Source organism: Olea europaea, chromosome 2, assembly GCF_002742605.1.
Source record: "Olea europaea var. sylvestris chromosome 2, O_europaea_v1, whole genome shotgun sequence".
NCBI classification, from domain to species: domain Eukaryota; kingdom Viridiplantae; phylum Streptophyta; class Magnoliopsida; order Lamiales; family Oleaceae; genus Olea; species Olea europaea.
Genome location: NC_036238.1, coordinates 22,171,789 through 22,190,146, shown reverse-complemented (window position 1 = coordinate 22,190,146; position 18,358 = coordinate 22,171,789). Strand labels below are relative to the sequence as shown.

The 18,358-nt window shown below is 34.1% G+C and overlaps 4 protein-coding genes across 4 annotated transcripts; all 4 read right to left on the bottom strand.

The window, feature by feature from the left end:
* Nucleotides 1-1,947: 1,947 nt before the first annotated feature.
* Nucleotides 1,948-6,172, bottom strand: LOC111366764 (probable complex I intermediate-associated protein 30). The gene is made up of 7 exons (XM_022987463.1): nucleotides 6,059-6,172; nucleotides 4,876-4,989; nucleotides 4,416-4,472; nucleotides 3,834-3,925; nucleotides 3,446-3,526; nucleotides 3,005-3,103; nucleotides 1,948-2,470 (listed from the first exon to the last, which is right to left on the bottom strand). Exons 1-7 carry the CDS (start codon nucleotides 6,108-6,110, stop codon nucleotides 2,282-2,284), a joined length of 684 nt encoding a protein of 227 aa, XP_022843231.1. The 5' UTR covers nucleotides 6,111-6,172; the 3' UTR covers nucleotides 1,948-2,281.
* A 1,945-nt stretch (nucleotides 6,173-8,117) lies between these two features.
* Nucleotides 8,118-12,649, bottom strand: LOC111366757 (GDSL esterase/lipase 5). Its single transcript, XM_022987456.1, has 5 exons — nucleotides 12,303-12,649; nucleotides 12,098-12,219; nucleotides 8,840-9,073; nucleotides 8,496-8,751; nucleotides 8,118-8,385 (listed from the first exon to the last, which is right to left on the bottom strand). Exons 1-5 carry the CDS (start codon nucleotides 12,547-12,549, stop codon nucleotides 8,153-8,155), a joined length of 1,092 nt encoding a protein of 363 aa, XP_022843224.1. The 5' UTR covers nucleotides 12,550-12,649; the 3' UTR covers nucleotides 8,118-8,152.
* Nucleotides 12,650-14,227: 1,578 nt separating this feature from the next.
* On the bottom strand, nucleotides 14,228-15,423 carry LOC111366750. Its single transcript, XM_022987452.1, has 2 exons — nucleotides 14,619-15,423; nucleotides 14,228-14,535 (listed from the first exon to the last, which is right to left on the bottom strand). Exons 1-2 carry the CDS (start codon nucleotides 15,237-15,239, stop codon nucleotides 14,473-14,475), a joined length of 684 nt encoding a protein of 227 aa, XP_022843220.1. The 5' UTR covers nucleotides 15,240-15,423; the 3' UTR covers nucleotides 14,228-14,472.
* Nucleotides 15,424-15,498: 75 nt separating this feature from the next.
* On the bottom strand, nucleotides 15,499-17,318 carry LOC111366744 (ethylene-responsive transcription factor RAP2-12-like). Its single transcript, XM_022987445.1, has 2 exons — nucleotides 16,884-17,318; nucleotides 15,499-16,603 (listed from the first exon to the last, which is right to left on the bottom strand). The coding sequence occupies exons 1-2, from the start codon at nucleotides 17,149-17,151 to the stop codon at nucleotides 15,744-15,746; spliced, it is 1,128 nt and encodes a 375-aa protein (XP_022843213.1). The 5' UTR covers nucleotides 17,152-17,318; the 3' UTR covers nucleotides 15,499-15,743.
* Between the last annotated feature and the right edge of the window lie 1,040 nt (nucleotides 17,319-18,358).

The following is an 18,358-nucleotide window of genomic DNA, read 5'->3' as shown; positions in this document are numbered from 1 at the left end:
TCGATCAGTGAAGCTGGAACGAAGGAGCTCCTCTATCGTTGATCCTCCATCGACTTTCACCGATCAGATGAGAGAGAGAGAGAGAGAGAGAGAGAGAGAGAGAGAGAGAATTGGGTTTTGGTGGTGGGCAGGGGAATGAAATAAGCAGGGTTTGAAATTATTATTTATTTTATAGATTAATTAATTTTTTAATTTGTTCATTAATTAATAAAAGATCTGGTTTATGAAATTGCAAAGTTCAAATATGATTTTGGAACCCTAGATTTTAACTCTAGGATTCCTGTAATTTCCACTTGATACAAAAGCAAGCTCAACAAGCAAAGCCCACATCCTTTTTTTCAAATCCAAGTCCACATTAATTCCTTCCCCTTTATCAATTGGTCCAAGGCCCAATTAAATTCTAAGTGTCAAAATCCACCTTGACAACAAATTCCACGTCTTCCTGCCATATGTAATTGTAATTTGCACAAATGTCCAACAATATTTTAGAATGTGTATTCTAGCCATCAAATCCAATTAATTGAGCAACCAACATATTTCTTTAATTCAATTCAAGTCCTTCAATTTTCAAAATGTAGAATTTGATTCCAAACTTTCCATCCGATGGCCAATTTATGCTTCAAAACTAGTTAAATACTAAAACAAACAAAAAATAACCCAAATTAAATAGAAATTAATAATTTGACGACATAAAAATTTAATAAAATGGCATAAATAAATGCAGAAAATACACTTTTCAACTTTTCAACCTCACATTCTTTAAAAATTCATTATTCCAAATCTTAGTTATTGGTTGGGTTTTGGTTCGTTAGCTAGTCTTTGTTTAGTCATTCATCTACTTTTACCAAACAATGAGGCTCAAACAAGGGCCAAATGATACTAATGTTAAATAGCGTTACTCCAAAGGGACGAGGGAGAGGCTATCCCGCCAATTGTCATCACTATTTATAAATGACTCTAAAAATAAAATAAAAAATAAAAAAATTGAAATTCTCAATTTTTTAATGGCTCCATAAAAATATCTTGTTTGAGCATAGGGATGTCAATTGGGTTCGTCGACTCGGACAGCCTATGGCTTGGCCCGAAAAGAGTCGAGACTAAGATAAAACCCCATTTTAAGGTTTCGAACTTAGCCCGAGCCAGCCCATGTGGCTCGCCAGCTCAAGCTCGAGCTCAAGCCCCTTATTTAAAAAAAGAAAAGGACAACGTTTATTTTTAAGGCCTGGCTGCTGCCTTAAGAAAGCTAGCGGCAATGCCAATATGATTAAAGAGAGAGAGAGCATCGAGCCGGCTCGAGCTTGGCTCGCTAAGGCCCGAGTCGAAAGCTCAGGTCGAGCTTTTTTTTTTTTTTTTTTTTGCCGTGCTTTTGCTCGGCTCAGCTTGAGTTCGAAAAAAGCCCGTTTGATTTTATTCAAGCCGAGCTCAAGCCTTGAATTTCGACCCACGAACCGACCTATTTGAGCCCCATTCTTTAGCTTATTTTTTTCTCTATTCACTTTCAACTATATATTTTTTCAATAAAATAATTTTGCACTTAAACCCAATTTTTTTTACATTTCAACCACACATTCTTTAAAAAAAATTATATATTATTTATCACAAAATTAGGGACTGATTCATCTAATTCCAATTTCCAAGTTAAAATTTTAGGTTTACTGGTTTCAAATGCATTATATCAAATATTGGAAATGCTGTGCTCATAATTATCATTAATATTTTAATTACCTTTCTGAGCTAAGATAATAATAAGCAGATAGAAAATGGTGGCAATAAAAGATAATATTATATGATTGTCATAATTTACATGGTTCTTTTTCATTATAATTCAATGGTCATCTCTACATTTGATATTTTTCATGTCTGCCACACAGTTATTTTTCAAGAAAACAAATTTGTTATGTAGCAGTTTGATTTTCTCTCCTGTTTTTTACATGAACAAGTAGTATGTAAAAAAGGCACCTAAATAAGTTGGTCCTATTGCAACAAATATTGCTTTTACATTTTATTTCTAACCCAAAATATTCCCATGAAAATCAGGTCACTAGAAAGAGACGAACCTACCATGTAATACTCTGTAGGCATAACTAGTCTATGGATTTTCCCAGTTCCATAATTTCAAGTACTCACCAACAAAATTGAACATGTGCATGGAAGCATAATAATCAGACTTAGCTTTCGCATGCTCGTTATGATTATACACTAAAACACAAGCACACGCGTAAAACTGCCTCACTTCCCGAAGATTAAGTTTTGTGCCCTCTGGACAGTGATTTTCGTTAATTTACTGCATTCTCAAGGCTTTTATCCAGTCAATTTCAACTTGGAAATCACCTGGACCAGATCTAGCATCGGGAATTCCACCTTCTGCATTGACAGATAGAGACATGCCAACCACTCGTGCTGGGTTCATCTCTAGCTTTGCATCTATCACATTACCTCTCCATGTTGGCAGATATCGAGCAAGAGGAATCTGCACAACCAGATATTGACATTTTAATATACAAATCATTAACACTTCATTCCATTTTGTGCAAAACTCATTGCAGTCATGCAGCTGTGAGCCATCAGATGAGCAGTGTACGCTAGACTGTAACAGTGTAACACATAGTTCAACATAAATCAAACTTTACAACTTAAACGGCAAACTCTTTTGAAGGATGCCTATACACCAAATCAGTTCGAGGAACTCCTTTTTCTTACTATATTCATAAGTTGCATGCTGTGCTTGTGTGGTAGTGCTTTGGGTCCTATGGAATGCATGAATAATAAGTGGTTAGTAAATTGTGTGTCCTATTCCTATGAAATGCGTGGATAATAGTATATTTTTTCTGTTGAAATTATAATTTAAGCTTGCCAGAATCATCTCAGGTTACAAAAAAAATTGAACGAACATAAGACATGTATATACCCAAAAACAGAGAGAAATAAAAAATAAGGGGATTGCAAACAAAAATGTGTCCAATTGCGTGTGTGAATGTGCAACAAAGAGAGAGAGAGAGCTTGCCTTCGCAATATACCAGTTGTCTTTAGGCACAAAAACGAATGCCTGCCATGAGTTGTCTTCTTGTTGTCCAGGAGAATTCACCCAGTTTTCTGTATAAATCTGCATTGAAATTGGATGAAGGCTGAATCAAGTTTGGTCCAATAGTTTTTCAATATTTCCATAATCGCGTTTTATACTCGAGTAATGCTATGTAGCATTACTGGTGTCTAGGACCAATCCGTGCCGCATCAAATGAGAGGTCTAATTAATGGGTCAATATCTAGACATTTATTAGACCTATTATTTAATTCCACGTGTTGCCACGCAGATTGGTGCTAAACACCGGCGGTGCTCTCTTTTGACTTGCAAGTTTATCGCCATTGCAAACTTCAAAGCACCCTACCATTTTAAGTCAAATCTTGGGCATGTTACGTTGTGTTAGGTAAAAGTTGGAGTACTCACAGTTGAAATGTAGCATCTCCCATCTCCTTTAAGTTTTAGTGCTAATGTGTCGTAACCATCCAAATCTATGAAGCCATCAAACTACAAAAGCAACAAATGGAAGGGGAAGTCATTATGAAACAAAAGATGACAGCCAAAAGAAAAATGTTCCAATGTCTGTAGCATATTTTTCATTTTAGCATGAAAGTTCACTAGAGTAGCCACTAACAATATGCTGACAAAGCTAAAGCCCTAATTTCTCAACATGAATATTAAGATCAAGGGGTCTTTTTGATGAACTTTAGTGCTAAAGAACTCTTGAGTTTCACTGGTCAAGTAGATGGAACTTTAGCAGTCTCATGTGACCCTTGATCTGCAGATGAGCAGGAAGTTTATGAATATCATGCACCTTTTTAGACCGCATTCCACAGAATCCGCTACGAGTTATATTCCATCGTGAACTCTCACTGACATCCAAAGAAAGGTTCCCAGAAAATAAGCCTACGACAGAAATAGAAAACAATCAAGGTTCAGCAGGGATCTCAAAACTACGTAAGACGATGATACACTAAACAGAAGAATTTTAATGCCAGAAGATACTTCAAGAGTTGAGTACTGGAATAGTATTCAGTAAAGTAATCGTAATAAACAGTCTTAACTTCTCTGGCTTGTGGACATGCACATAAATACATGTACACACAAATATGTATTTGTCTATATATATGTATATATACTTGGACTCAGCTATGCTACAACAAATAAAATTGGCAGACAAGACCAGGTATTCAAATCAAAGAACTTTTAATGATAATGTACTTCAACTACAATTTGTTTCCAAGAACTAAGAAAGGGAAGATTGACTTTTCATCAAAGTTCTTATGAGATTTATAGCTAGTTACTGGCATATAAATCAGAGGAAGAGGAGAAAAATTGTAAATCACATGCACATATGCATAATTACTGTCGCAAGGTAAGAGAGATAATTACTGACCAATACCACTTGATCCATTTCCAGGCTCTTTTATCTCCAAGGATGCGGATGACAAGCCTGAAAAGTTATATTCGACCATTATAAAAGTCCCCATGCATTTACATTTCTCTAAAATAGTTCTTGTGGCATGTGCTGCTACACTACACGTAGTAGAAACTCCGACATCATGTAGAAAATGCAATATTATAGGTTCAATTAAAATATCAACATCAACCAGTGTTCTATTGAAACTAATCTTCCACTGGTTGAGTTCTTTGATCATTTATACATAACTGACTATATTGGTAGAGATTTATAAACGCAGGGATAAAAATGCAATGTAGTTTCTTTTTGGTAAGTTAACATGGGATATGTAGCATACAAATAGGATAAGATTATTTACTTGCTGTGTCTGGGTCATTGAACTTTCTAGAACTCAGATTCAGGAAATTGAGATATCAAATTTTCACATCTACATTACCTCCATATTCAGAATCCGAATACAAATGCCACCTTTTAAGCTCCTCTTTCGAATTAAAATTGAAAATATACTTTTCACTTGGTGGAACTAAGTCATCAACATTCCATACCAAAGCTACAAGATAACAAACAAAATGATAACAGGATGAAGGTGGTAAATAAAAAGATGTATTCATCAGAAAACTCAGTCAATAACTGAAAAATGAAAAGGAAATCACTATGAGCTGTCATTTTATTTAGATGATTTTTTTTTTTTCTTTCAGAACAAAGGGAAGAGACTACAATTTGCAGCATCACTCCATTCCATCTAGATGTCTGTCCAGGAACTTATCAAATTATTTGATGGCAATACCTGAGGATTGATTATAGTTATTACTTGAGAATAGAGTAGTATAATGTTAAATCCATAGATCTCTCATCATCTGGATGATACATAGGTGATGCGCCAACTTTCCATTTATGAAATACAAACAATTTTCTCTAAGATCAACCATCTTCAGAAGTCCAGGGAGTTTAAAGAAGCGCTCAAAAGTAATGTTTCTCTACCTCCTTCTCACAGCCTTTCTGGCTAACACAAAAGATAAAATAGCAGATGAATGTTTCACGCTTGAAATCCGTAATCGTTTATAACTACTTTTAACAAAAATTAAGCTTTAACACAGACTATATTTTGCTAAAAACCAGCATGACAGCACCTCAGCAGTATAATTACAATACAACGTGGGGAGAATTCTAGAGAAAGGAAACAAGTTGTAGTGGTTCAATTAAAATGATGACCATCCATTTGCTTCAAGACCAACCCTTGAGAAAAATCTATATAAACTTTATTGGCCCCTTCAGTTGAATAGAAAGCCGTAACAAACCAAAATCTATCTACCCTTGCGATCTCTTTTATGATTATATTTGCAACACCCTGCCAGAGGCTTTTCAATATTTTAAATACAAATAAACAAATTGTAGAACTCTTCCACAATAGGAAAGGAATCAAATTATTAGAAGACCAACATAAATTCATTTTCTTTTCGAGATATTTCCTAAGCCCGATACTAATCATAACTTCAATTCAAAAATTTCTAAAAAAATTTACATCAGCTAAATTAACAATAGATAAATCGAAAAGAATATACTGAAGAACAAAAAATCAACGAGTTCAATCGGATGACGAGGTAATGATCAAAAGATACCTCTTTTAGTAGCATTAAGAGAAGCTTGCAACAGAGCCCTAAACCTTGACATTCTATATTGCCAATTTCTGATTTTTATGTAAATTCGAGAATTAAACTTTATAGACTGAAATGAAATATGAATTCGCCTGCGGAGGAGGAAGCAGAGGAGAAGTCGATAGAGGAGGCAAAAAAAGCGACGTCGGATTTAACGTGGTCTAGGTCTTTGGTGGTTTTGGATGCTTTAACACCCCCCATTTGTCCCATGTTAAGTATGGTTTTTGTGCGTTTATGCCAGAAAAGGGTTTAGGAATTAGGGCACTAGTCAGTGGAGAAGAAGAAGAAGAAAACGGCATTGGGTAAATTCCAACGGGATCCTCGACCTTCCCTAAAGTGTTGAGCCCATATCTCCAACCTATCATTTATCGTACTCAGATACCCAATCTTTTAAATTTCTGCACCCATGTCACCAACTAAAGGAAAATAATTAAATAGTCACGTGACACTCACTCGATACCGAAAGTAATTGGAAAGGGCTCTACCCTTACAACCCCGAGCTCAACTCTTCCCTCGATTCAGTTTAGGTACGAGCCGAGCTCGAGTTCCTCTTGACTTGGCCCTAAGCTCATGGGCCTCATGAGCTGACGGCCCACGAGCCCCAAAAGAGTTGAGCCATCCATGACTCAAGTCGAAGTGACTCAATTCTTTTATTTTTTAAAATAAAATAGCAACATAAGTTCCAAAAAAAATAAATAAATAAAATAAAAGCCCAATCCATGAGCTCACAAGCCCAAACGATTCGGCTCATGAAAAATAATGTGAGCTCAACTCGTTTCAAAACAAGCCGCACATGAGCCAAGTCGGATGATCTCCCTAGCTCGACCCATTTACCACCCTAGGATTAAAGAATAAAATTATTGAAAAAGATTTACAATATTCCAAAACAATCAAAATAATGACTTTAACTTTCACTTAAAATTTTGAATAGAAAAAAATTTATGAACGAACATATGTTTTTGCTTCAAGCAATAATCGACATCGTGTAAATGTCAAGCAGTCATTTAACCATTGAATAAACGTTTTCCGTCGGCTGGAACTTGAGTGTCGAAATTTTAAGAAGTTGGAGACCTAGGTGAAACAAATGGTATATTGGGATATGTTTGGTCACTGAACTTTTAGGTAATTCTCAATTAGATAATTCAACTTCAATTTGTTGCAATAGAATGCCATTCAACTCGAATTTATTCAATTTAGTCACATTCGTCTGTACCATGTTTATAGGTAAAGGTGACACATAATCACTGCAAATCATAAACTTAAGATGAGTAGAGCTCTCAATATGCTCCATTGAATGAATTAGGATCGATTTTCAAACAAGATTTATTTTCAAATTTTACAGTAATGACATGACTGAGTAGTCTATTTAATTTAATATACAATATAAAAATACATTATAGTATTAACAATTTTTAACATTCACGAAAGATTGTGACATTATTTTAGCGACGGCGACTAACATCAAAGTTATTTGAATTTTTGTGATCTAATTGAGATGTACTAAATTGAGTGGTATATGGTTGTGGTGAGTTGTGGTGACATATGGGATGTTGTAGTTTCGGGTGTCGGCAATGATGATACTAGGTTTTAGATTGCGAATCTCATATTTACAACGGAAGGAGTTATTACTAAGAGAAATCGAGTGGCCACGGATGGTGATGATAATCGTAGATCAAAACATGATAACACAACATATTATAATTGTAAAATATTAGTTTTTTAATAAAACGTAATGTATTATAAGACAACATTTCATAGGCGTGTGTGAACATTCATTAATAATAAAATAATATATGACTATACAACATATTAAAGTTTATTGACATTTAATGAAATGTAACACTAATTACACGACATTTAACCCAGGTAAAAATGTAAAACTGAAAATTTTGATATTTATACAAGTAACACCATGTATAGCCTCGTGTGACTTAGCTTTAATGAGATAGCCTAATGGTGTATTTTAGGCAATGTTTGTGCAATAAATAAAATAGTTGCAGCTGCATGCTTGGACATAAATATAGAACATAGAAGAAAAATTGAATGGCATTCATTAATTTAGAGGCATTGAAAAAATTGCGTTAGGTTGTAAGGTCCTTTAGAGGGTCCATACCACATTTGACGTGCCATTTTTTTGTACACACTCTCTGTCAAATGATAAGAATCCCAAAAGATGAATTCATTTGGATTTTTACAAAGCTCAAATTCCTTCACTCCTCTTTTTCCTCCGCAACTAAATATTCCATTGTAATGCCCACTCCCGCAACACGCTTTTTCACCTTCTTTAAAACCTACATAAGTACGAACATAGATCATATGACATAACTATAAAGTATCAAAATAGCTAGCTCGACTATTTGAACTAAATTCACTAAATTAAGATATAATCGTTAAGTAATACCGTATCTGGAAGGGTGATTGAGAATTTGTCGAAGAAAGGTGTTGAAGTCATACAGAGAATATTTAAAACCCTTCAAGTGGTTCTTCATTTTGTTTAGGACATTTTGAAGTGCCTCATTGTGTAGTTTTGCCAAGGTTGAAGCCTCTTCCAAGCACCCACTTCCGTTTTGTGGTTTAGAAATTCTTAGGCCGGGAAGACAACCCAAGTCTCCTAAGTTCAGAAACCCGAATTTCCGGCCCCCTCTTTTATACACGGCCTGCATACATGACCTCATAAACTTGAACTCGAACTCGAACATACTCAAGTTACTTATTTTACTAAATTATACATAGAAATCGACTTACTTTTACTACTTGTGTGAGGTTGCCGATTACCATGGCAATGTATTCTTGATGAGAAGGCAGCATGGATGAATTTTTTAGCACGAAGGGGCTTATATAATCATTTGTCCCAATACTAAACAAGAAGACAGCATTTGATAAAATCATTTTTGAATCAAAAGCCCCAACTTTCTTTCTCAATTGAGCTGCATTTACCTCTTTCTCGAAGTATTTTAGCTGCATTCTGAGATCAATTACCTATTTTTATACAAATGAAAAATGTTAGACAACACTCTTTAAAAATATTCTATTTTCTTTTTCAAATTATGTCTTGTATAATTAATTCATTCGAAAAAAGTGTACTTGGTTTATTACAATTTATGCATTATCTGATTTTCAAAACATATATATAAATGCTTGAGAAATTATCTACTAAACATCGATGTCCTGATACATCAATTCAGGTAGGTCATTTACCGTAAATACTAATACCAAATTATACTGTATGTATTATAAGAGATAAAGTTCTACACAGTTCAAACAAATCTTTTTTACAATCCTAGTGTACATTAACTTAGGGTGTCTTTGATTGGAGGTGGAATTCCATGAAAAATGGAATTGAAATTCCATCTTCCAATTTAGCCTTGTTTGATACCCCATTTTTCCCTAAAAATGAAATTTCATCTTTGGTGCCACATAAGCCAATCTCCATGAATTCAAGGAATTGTAATTCTCACCAAAAATGTGAGAATTGCAATTCCCGGTTACTGTAGCATTTTTTTATTTTTTTCGATTTTTTTATTATTATTATTTTTTGGCAATGAAAACAAATTCTAAAAATTATTGGAAAAAAAATATTTCCCTTTAATTGACATTTTTAATGTAAAATAAGGCCAAACGAACATCAAAAGATAGATGATTTTTTTTTTTGGCAATGGGAACAAATTTCATTCCCAATACCAGTAAATTTTATCCCTTTAATTGACAATTTTCATATAAAACAAAGTCAAACAAACATTAAAAAATACTTTTATTTCAATATTTTCCACGTGAAAAATTATATCAATCAAACACAATAATTTACAATTCTCAGGAAAATAATTTTTAGACAATTCAATTCCCTGGAATTTATTTTTTTAGCAATTCAATTTCATTTTTACAATCAAACGGACCCTTATTGTAAAATTAGTTAGGATAGGTTTATTCTACACAAACACGAGTCTAGCTGGATTGTTCATACTTGATATTAGGCCCCGTTTGCTAGGGATTTTTTGCCCCAAAAAATTGATTTTTTGACCCATTATTTTACTATTCAAGCCGTAATTTTTGACTTCTTCTCTCACATGTGAACCCCACTTTTCTTCTAACAGTCAAAAAATCAATTCTCAAAATCCCTACCAAATGGGCCCTTAGTATAGAATTAGGACGGCTCAGATGTAACATTATAAATAGTGTCAATACATTAAGCAAATTCGTATTGTTCAATTATTATTAGCTCAAAGTGTAAATCTTTACATAGATGTCATGAACGTATAATGCATTCAACACCAAATACCTATATTAATGTGACCATCGGCGTGTGAAATCTTCTTAGTTTTGATGTAGGGAAGAGCAAAGAATACTCATCAGCATATCGATCGATGCAAAGAATATCGAGAACAATTTGCGAACAAAATAGAAAATTTCTTTTAAGTTCTATTATGAATTTTAGCCCTTGTTTGAGCCCTATTCTTTTTATAAAAATATATTTTTGAATAGTGTATTGATGAAAAATATGTGGTTAAAAAATAAAGAAAAATTTTAAATTTACGCGTAATATTATTTTATTAAAGAATATGTGATTGAAATAATGTCAAAATACTATTTAAGAATGTATTTTTTCAAAAGACTGGAATTCAAACAGGGAGCTAATCAACCACAAATCACCTAACAAACAATTTCACTTTAAGTTTCTAAACTCGTTAAGAAAATCATAATAAGTTCAATATATATATATACACCTCAATCAAATATTCAAGCTTGTTCTTGATTTATACTTATTCCCATTATTAACTAAAAAAAAAAAGTAGGAAGAATAAAGCAATTAAAAATTATACCTACAGCTAGAAGTGTGATTAAACCTAAGATAAAGGTAAAGCTTCTGACCAAATGCGTTACTTAGTTGACTTAAACTACTAATGCACGTGATTATGCTTCCATGACTACTTTAGCTAAAACATCAATGTCAATTGAGACAAAACATTATAGCACTTGTTTTGTGGGGATTAAACTCAGACTTTTAGTAGATTTTGATAAAAGTCATTGAAATGTGTAATTGAAAAGTTGTTGATCTCGTAAATGTGATTAAAATTAGTCGTTGACGTTAACTTAAATTGAAATCTGAATTTTAATTTGTACCAAATAGGGGGTCGAACATACGTACAAACTAAAGATTCGGACCATTAAAATTATATTTTGATGGATATATTTAAATTTTCTCAAAAAAAAATATAAGTTGCAATTTTATTTTATTTTTTTACAAAAGACATACAAGGTCAAAAAATTATATACACTGCCTAATAATTCAACTTAAAATTCCTCCGCGCAAAGCATGCACCATTTGTTTAGTCCCAAAATTATTTATGCGAGTATGAACAAATTATTATGGTTTTCAAATATGCCCTAGTTTTCAACCTATAGCATGAACCTATCAAATAATGCTAACAACTTGCAGTGGGGATTTCACATTCATTCACTTCTTTCTTGTCATATCTTATTATATGCATGTAAACGTGTCAACATTTGCACGTTTACTGTCACCAAGCAACTTTTTGATTCAATTACAAATAAAAATTTTAATTAATTTTAATAAAAATTGATGAAATATATAATTGAAAAATTATAAGTCTCATGAAATCTGTAATTGAAAATGAATTCAAGAAATACAAATTTTAGAAAATGAGTGTCAAATAGAGCTTTCAATATTAATTCTAAGCGACGAGAATAATGCACTTATATCTATTTGAGGTTCTACCTTTAACATACTGACACAAGATGATAGCTCGTTTGAGAATATCAATCTTGAAATTTAATAGCTCTTCTAAGACTTAGACCGATAGAGTAACTCATTTGAGCTTAGTAGACACACATCATATACCTTGCATATTGAGATTTTGAAATTGCATTTTAAATTATAAATCTTATTAAAAGGTGCCTTCTAAATCCTCATATATTGTTCAATATTTTCATCTTTACTCGCACAACAAAAATTGCCTTTTGCATGAGATTCAGAAAAACACATACCGCTCCTTGAAAAGTTTCTGGCAAAACCCCTGCTCCAGCTGATGCAAAGTTTGCCCCACAGTAACTGTCATAATCTCTTGGCTGCAGATATGGAGGAATCAATGGCAATTTTGCATGTTCAGCTGCCATCATGAAGCTCACTTTATTTCACATTCAGTTCAAATGAACAATTCGTAGCTCAAAAAGAAAAAAATCAGATATATACCTATAAAATCAGAAATCAAGCGGCCATCAGAAAATCTTCCGGTGGGATATTTGAAGTAGGTTTCTCCATAAGGCCAGAAATTGGCTTGGTCAAGAGTTGTAGTTTTAATGTAATTGTTATTTCCCGGGTCGAAGAAAGAGTCGCCGAAGACGAACAGTGCAGGTGGTTTTCGACAGTACTCTATGAGCTGTGTGCAGTTTGCTCGGATTGAGAGAGCCAAGAAAATCAAGATCAAGACTTTAGCCATGGCTGACTGACATAAGAGTGATCCAATTCCAAGGCTAGCTGTATAAACTTATAATTGAATCATTATTCAAAAATGTCACGTGCTTGGTTTTAAATTTTAATTTGAATTGTTGACTTAGCTAGATATATTATATAATCATACTCATTGGTACATGTGAAAAAATTCAATAAGAAGTTGATGTTGGAGTAGAGAAAGAAACAAAATTAGATGAGATGGGAGCAAGACATGAGGTTGAGGTTGATGCATGGATGCCTCTATCTGCGGTCACAATTAATTATTTTGCATACAAACACTGACTTTGGAGTACCTTTTTGGTTTTCTTATTGCTGGCTAGCTACCTAGCTGGGACATTGCTATAATAATTTTCTTTTTCATTTTTTTTTTTTCAAAAACCCTCACCCGGGCTGCCGGGCCTCGATACATTCTCCCTCCCTCCCACGCACCCTCTCTCTCTCTCTCTCTCTCTCTCTCTCTCTCATAATTTGAATATTCCGAGAGTTTAAACGGGAAAATAGGAGCTTACGTTTCCAACTTGTTATTCTTGTTGCATCGTCGTCTCTTTATTTCTATATTAAGCATTTTGGTCATACCTTCAAGTATTGTTGTGTGGTCATAGAACATGATTTCTATCTAAATTATGTTGGAAAAGATGGTTTGTTGGGACTATTTTGGAATAATTTTGAGGGATTCTTTCGTTCATTTTGAAAGATCAAAGTTAATTCGTGTTTTTCTCCATCAGAACTTTGAAATCATATATTTTCTTGTCAAAAATGATAATCGGGTGAATGGGAAATTGAAACTCATACTGATGAATAGGAAGAGGTTAATGTGTCGGGGATACTATTTTTAGTTTATTCATTCTCTTTTTTGCACTTAAAATATCTCTGCAGTTTTAATTCCCTATTTTTTTAAGCATTCTAAAGTAATCAAATATATATTCTGCTATTACTTTGTCTAACAAATTATTCTTCGAATAAGTAAATCACATGAGAAGATTACATGTTAGATGTTACATGTAAGGCCCAATGAGCAAAAACTCAAGGCAAATTTGCTACTGAGACCTCGTAGCTCTCATTTGGTCAAGGGAGTTGGGGCATACAATAGCATCAATAATATATTGGCGAAAAGTCAAGTAATCAAGTAAGAGTTATGTTTAGTGTACATAATTTTATGTATATAAGGGTGTTCATACACTCACATGGATGTGGGGTCTACATAAATTTATGTACACCAAACTTTATCCTTCAAGTATTCTCTTACCATAAGACTACTCTTGCCTATTCCACATATCGGACTAGAGTGCAAGGCAAAAATTTATGAGGATATATATCCCCAGCCTGATTTACATGCACTTATCTGTGTTCTTATTAACTTGATCCTCGAAGGGGCTTGAGGACATTTCGGGTAGCCTTTTTTCATGCAAATATGAACAAGAACAACATAGGAGCATGAGAAAACCCAACCTCAAGCTCAATACTCAGACGTCAAATTTCAAGAGAAGGAATTTGCGAAGCCATATAGGGCTTGTTTGATGGCGCTTTTGAAAAGTCACAAACTGATTCTGAAACTAAAAAGTTACTAATGAACATGTTTAGGTAATTTTTTAAAAATACTTTGTCTTGCTCTTCTACAAAAAGCAAAAGCAAAAGTAGAATTTCTGCCACACGAGCCCATAATACACTACAAATTGTAATACCTATATTTATTACTCATTGGCAGTGAAAGAAGAAAACATTTATATTCTTTTCTTGCAGTATACAATGATGTACATGAGTTTCTATACTGAGTGAAAGCTAACATAAGTATGGACAGTGTTGATATGAATTCGATATGAATATGATTTGATTTCCAATAGTTTAATATCTGTCGATAACTCAGAGGTTCGAGTATGATATCTCTCATCGGGTATCACTCTTTCTTTTACTACATCAAAATACCCAAAGAACACTTGTAGGAGAATGCATTGGAATTCAGAGGAAGCGAAATCTGAAAATTTCAAAACAAAGCGATCGATGAGAAAAAAGAGCGGAAATAATTATAAAATTGATGAGAAGATTCAAAATCCTTACCATATTATTGTTCTTAATCCATCTCATGCTGTACACTTCATCGCGAAGTGAAAGATGCGATGTACTTATTTCACAGTCCAACGCTATCTTCAGCTTTGGAAATGTGATATTCAGAATCCCCACCTGAGCTCTGATTTCACCTGATATCTTAATCTGGAAAATATTGCTATCTTTGGATGAATTTCTTGCAGATGCGATCATATGGCTAATGTTCATGCATTCAAACGATAACTGCATCTGCACGCTTACATTTTTGCTGAGCGGAGGCTGATGAAACTGAGGGATTCGGATCAATCCTATCACTAGTCCTTCACTAAGGACATGAAACCTTGAAGGGCCATAACTTAACCTGACCTTGTTTGGATTTTCTGCATCCAAAATCAGATATGAAACCGATGAAACAAATATGTTTTGGTCCGAGTTATTTACATCAATCTTATAAGATTCAACATCAATTTTTTGGAGAGAAAACACAGGCATTCGTGGCTTCAAGATTAAGAGAACGACTGCTGCAATATTTCCGAGCAACAAGATTATCAAGAAAATGTAAATGAAAACAAAGATACTGCATTTCTTGAAGGAGAAATAAACTGAAAATTTAGAATTTTTTTTGGTGATCATGTTAAAAGGAGCTCTCCATTTGATGTTTTTCCTGTGACTTTTAACTTTCTAGTATTCCTTTCTTGCTTCAAATTCTTCTCAATTTCCCTTTTTCTCTTGTTTGATGGCGCTTTAAGATTTCTTAATACAAGGGAAAGGATAACTTCCACAAACACATAACAGATATGCTTGGTGGCATGAAATTATATAATGGAATCTTATCCATATCGTTGTAAAAGAAAATAAACACACCATCACATCATCATTTTGATCCCGTCACTGAAAAAACAAGAAGCTAAATATAGATTTCAAGAAAGGAAATCGACGTTAAAGGAAATCAACGTTTACATCATGCACCATGTGCAAAGGTAGATCTAATACATATTTCCCAGTAGAGAGTGTTAACAAGGTCGAATGTGAACTTATATTTAACAAGGTAACTCGGTAAAAGCTAGTACAGTAAGCAAACCATACTAAAGTGTAGCCTTATTTACGAAAGCCATAAGAAGTGGGAAGCCGAGCTTTTTAAATCCCACCAAACATAGCACTAAAATCATCGAAGGACCAAACATCCAATTCATTCCCATCATCTTGAGTTGAATCTCCATTGAGGAAGGCATCAACTGAGGCAGCATCCCAATTACCGTCAAGATATGGCATCTGGAAGAACTTAATCTGCGACTCAAACGCCAAGAACTTTTCAGAAAGCTTGTTCACAGTGTTATCATCAGCAGCCACTGTATCTTCAGAACTTAACTTCAGTTTCTTTGTAGGGTTAAAATCCTCCATGAATTGAGCTTTGTCGTCTTCAAAAACAGAAGAGAGAACAGATGATATTTCTGGGGTATTCCGCATAGAATTTTCTCCCCAGCCAAACTCTGAAGAGTCAAAAGAGTTGCTTCCTTGATCAGAGCTGAAGTAAACATTAGCAACATCACCAGTGTTAGGGTATACATCAGCATAGCCAGATTGCTTCATTGGTGGTTTCTCTTCAAATAAACACACAGAATTGTGAAGGTCATTATGCAACATGTCTTGGAAAGTTGAACTTGGCTGAACTGATTCTTGGTTTTCCTTTGGAAGCACTTTACGAGAGTTCACCTTAAACATATGTCTTGTGGCAGAGGCAGCAACTTTTTCAGGAAAATTCACCTTAGCTTTGTTACCTCTGATCCTCCGAGCTTCCGTGTCATAAGCTCTTGCAGCTTCCTCAGCAGTGTTAAAAGTTCCAAGCCAAACCCGAGCACCTTTCGTTGGATCACGGATCTCAGCAGCCCATTTACCCCATGCGCGTTGGCGGATCCCTTTGTACTGATCGGTCCTTTTTCTCTTTAAGAGCTTTTCAGAATCCACATCAGACACAGCAGATTTGACAGCTTTAGAACCTTCAAGAATACATTTCAGATACATCTTTCTTTTTAGGTAAACCCAAACAGATCGATGAACGAAAAAATACAGAAATTTTCACATAATAATCCAAACATTAATGAACAAATCAGCTATAAAAATAATATCTCATAACTAAACCACACTCACTTCAAAAACTCAATAAATTTCTAAAAAGAGTACACACTAACACCAGAGAACTCAATAAATACCATATCATACAAAATTGACAAAAAAATATCACAAACTAAATAACAAACGAATATAATTAAATTTTACCGCGGAGGGCGGACCGTTTGGAAGCAGAGAAACACAAGGACTTGCCATCGTTCTCCACTTCATCAACGGAGTAGTGTTTAAACCCCTCAAATTCAGCCTCGAAATCATCGTCAACATCAACGACAGACTTATATATCAACGGGTTCGAGTGGTAGTTTTTCTTGTTGTTCAAATCTGCAACTCCACTGCCCCAGAGCAAGTCGGCGATCAATCGACGCGACGATGGGCTCGGCTTTACGGTCTCCGGAATTATCGCACCTCCACACATATCTGAATTGTTTCCTTTTCAGTGAATTTCAGGTTTTAATTGTGAAATTGTCAAATTTTGGGAAATTGAAAAGAGAAGAAGGATAATTTTTGAATGTGTGAGCTTATGGAAGCCAGCCTATTAATAGTGAGCACGCGATAAATCCGCACGAACGCCGCACGGCGGGAAATTGCTGGTGCACGAAGTCTTTCTTTTATTAATTTTTATTAGAGGTCACCCGACTATATACGGTCTCAATTAGCCCCAGTTTAAACGATTTTCTTTATTTTTTTATTATTACTATTTTTTTTTTTAAAGAATGAACTCTAAATAGTAATATTTTAGAGAAAAAAAAAGTATGATTAAAAAGTTGGAAATTTTTTGAAATTTACATGAAAAATATATTGTTGTGAGAATGTAATTAAAAATGAGTATTTGAAAAAGGAGTTTTAAAAGAATGGTTGTCAAACAAGAATTTAAGTTACCAAACTTCTTAATTATTTCAATTCAAGCAGTTCAGTAAGTCAGGGTCGCTAGAGCTTGCTTCCATGGATGTTAAAAGTTGGCAACTTGATGAAGTTGCTGGAAGTCGTCATGCAAAATTTGAATCTAAGTCTCACGTGGACAGTTGAACGATTTATTGAAAATCAATCATTTCTCAACTTTAGAGCTACTTTAGTTCTTTAACGCATGTTGTGTTCACTTGAATGTCATTTCTTTCTTAAGGCTACGACTAAGCATGACTCTCCCTGTCAATTCTTACTCGATTAATTTACTTTAAGTAAGTTAACCTTAATAGAGAATTGACTTTACAGGCCATTTATAAGTTGTTCAACATGTTACGTATAGGCTCTCTAATAGTCCATGTAGGTTTAATGTGGCATTTTGCTTACTTTCAAATTTCATGCATGTATACATTGTATATTAATGCTAATTAATAGAGTGACCTGAATTAAAATATTTTTAAAGTTACATGATTTGATTGAGAATTCTTTAAAATTAGATGGCTCAATAAATCCTTAGCAATACTTGGGAAATTGGAAAGAAACTCAAAATAGAATAAAAACAATGAAATAGGGACCCACGTTCTAACAAACTGGGGCCAACGACGTCCCAAATTCAACAAATTTTGACAGACGTTCTTACCATTTCACTTCATATCACATGAAGATTATCTTCATTTCGTACATATAATATTATTTATAGACAAAATAGAGTATCGGAGGCT

Coding starts and splice junctions, on each gene's coding strand:
- LOC111366750 (XM_022987452.1), bottom strand. CDS start 15,239: ATGATCACCAAAAAAAATTCTAAATTTTCAGTTTATTTCTCCTTCAAG. Junction 14,536..14,618: donor GGATTAAGAACAATAATATG/GTAAGGATTTTG, acceptor TGAAATTTTCAG/ATTTCGCTTCCTCTGAATTC.
- LOC111366757 (XM_022987456.1), bottom strand. CDS start 12,549: ATGGCTAAAGTCTTGATCTTGATTTTCTTGGCTCTCTCAATCCGAGCA. Junction 8,752..8,839: donor ACCTCACACAAGTAGTAAAA/GTAAGTCGATTT, acceptor TCATGTATGCAG/GCCGTGTATAAAAGAGGGGG. Junction 8,386..8,495: donor CAATCACCCTTCCAGATACG/GTATTACTTAAC, acceptor GTACTTATGTAG/GTTTTAAAGAAGGTGAAAAA.
- LOC111366744 (XM_022987445.1), bottom strand. CDS start 17,151: ATGTGTGGAGGTGCGATAATTCCGGAGACCGTAAAGCCGAGCCCATCG. Junction 16,604..16,883: donor CAAACGGTCCGCCCTCCGCG/GTAAAATTTAAT, acceptor GTATTCTTGAAG/GTTCTAAAGCTGTCAAATCT.
- LOC111366764 (XM_022987463.1), bottom strand. CDS start 6,110: ATGTCAAGGTTTAGGGCTCTGTTGCAAGCTTCTCTTAATGCTACTAAA. Junction 3,926..4,415: donor AAATGGATCAAGTGGTATTG/GTCAGTAATTAT, acceptor TTTCTGTCGTAG/GCTTATTTTCTGGGAACCTT. Junction 3,104..3,445: donor GGAGATGCTACATTTCAACT/GTGAGTACTCCA, acceptor ATTTCAATGCAG/ATTTATACAGAAAACTGGGT.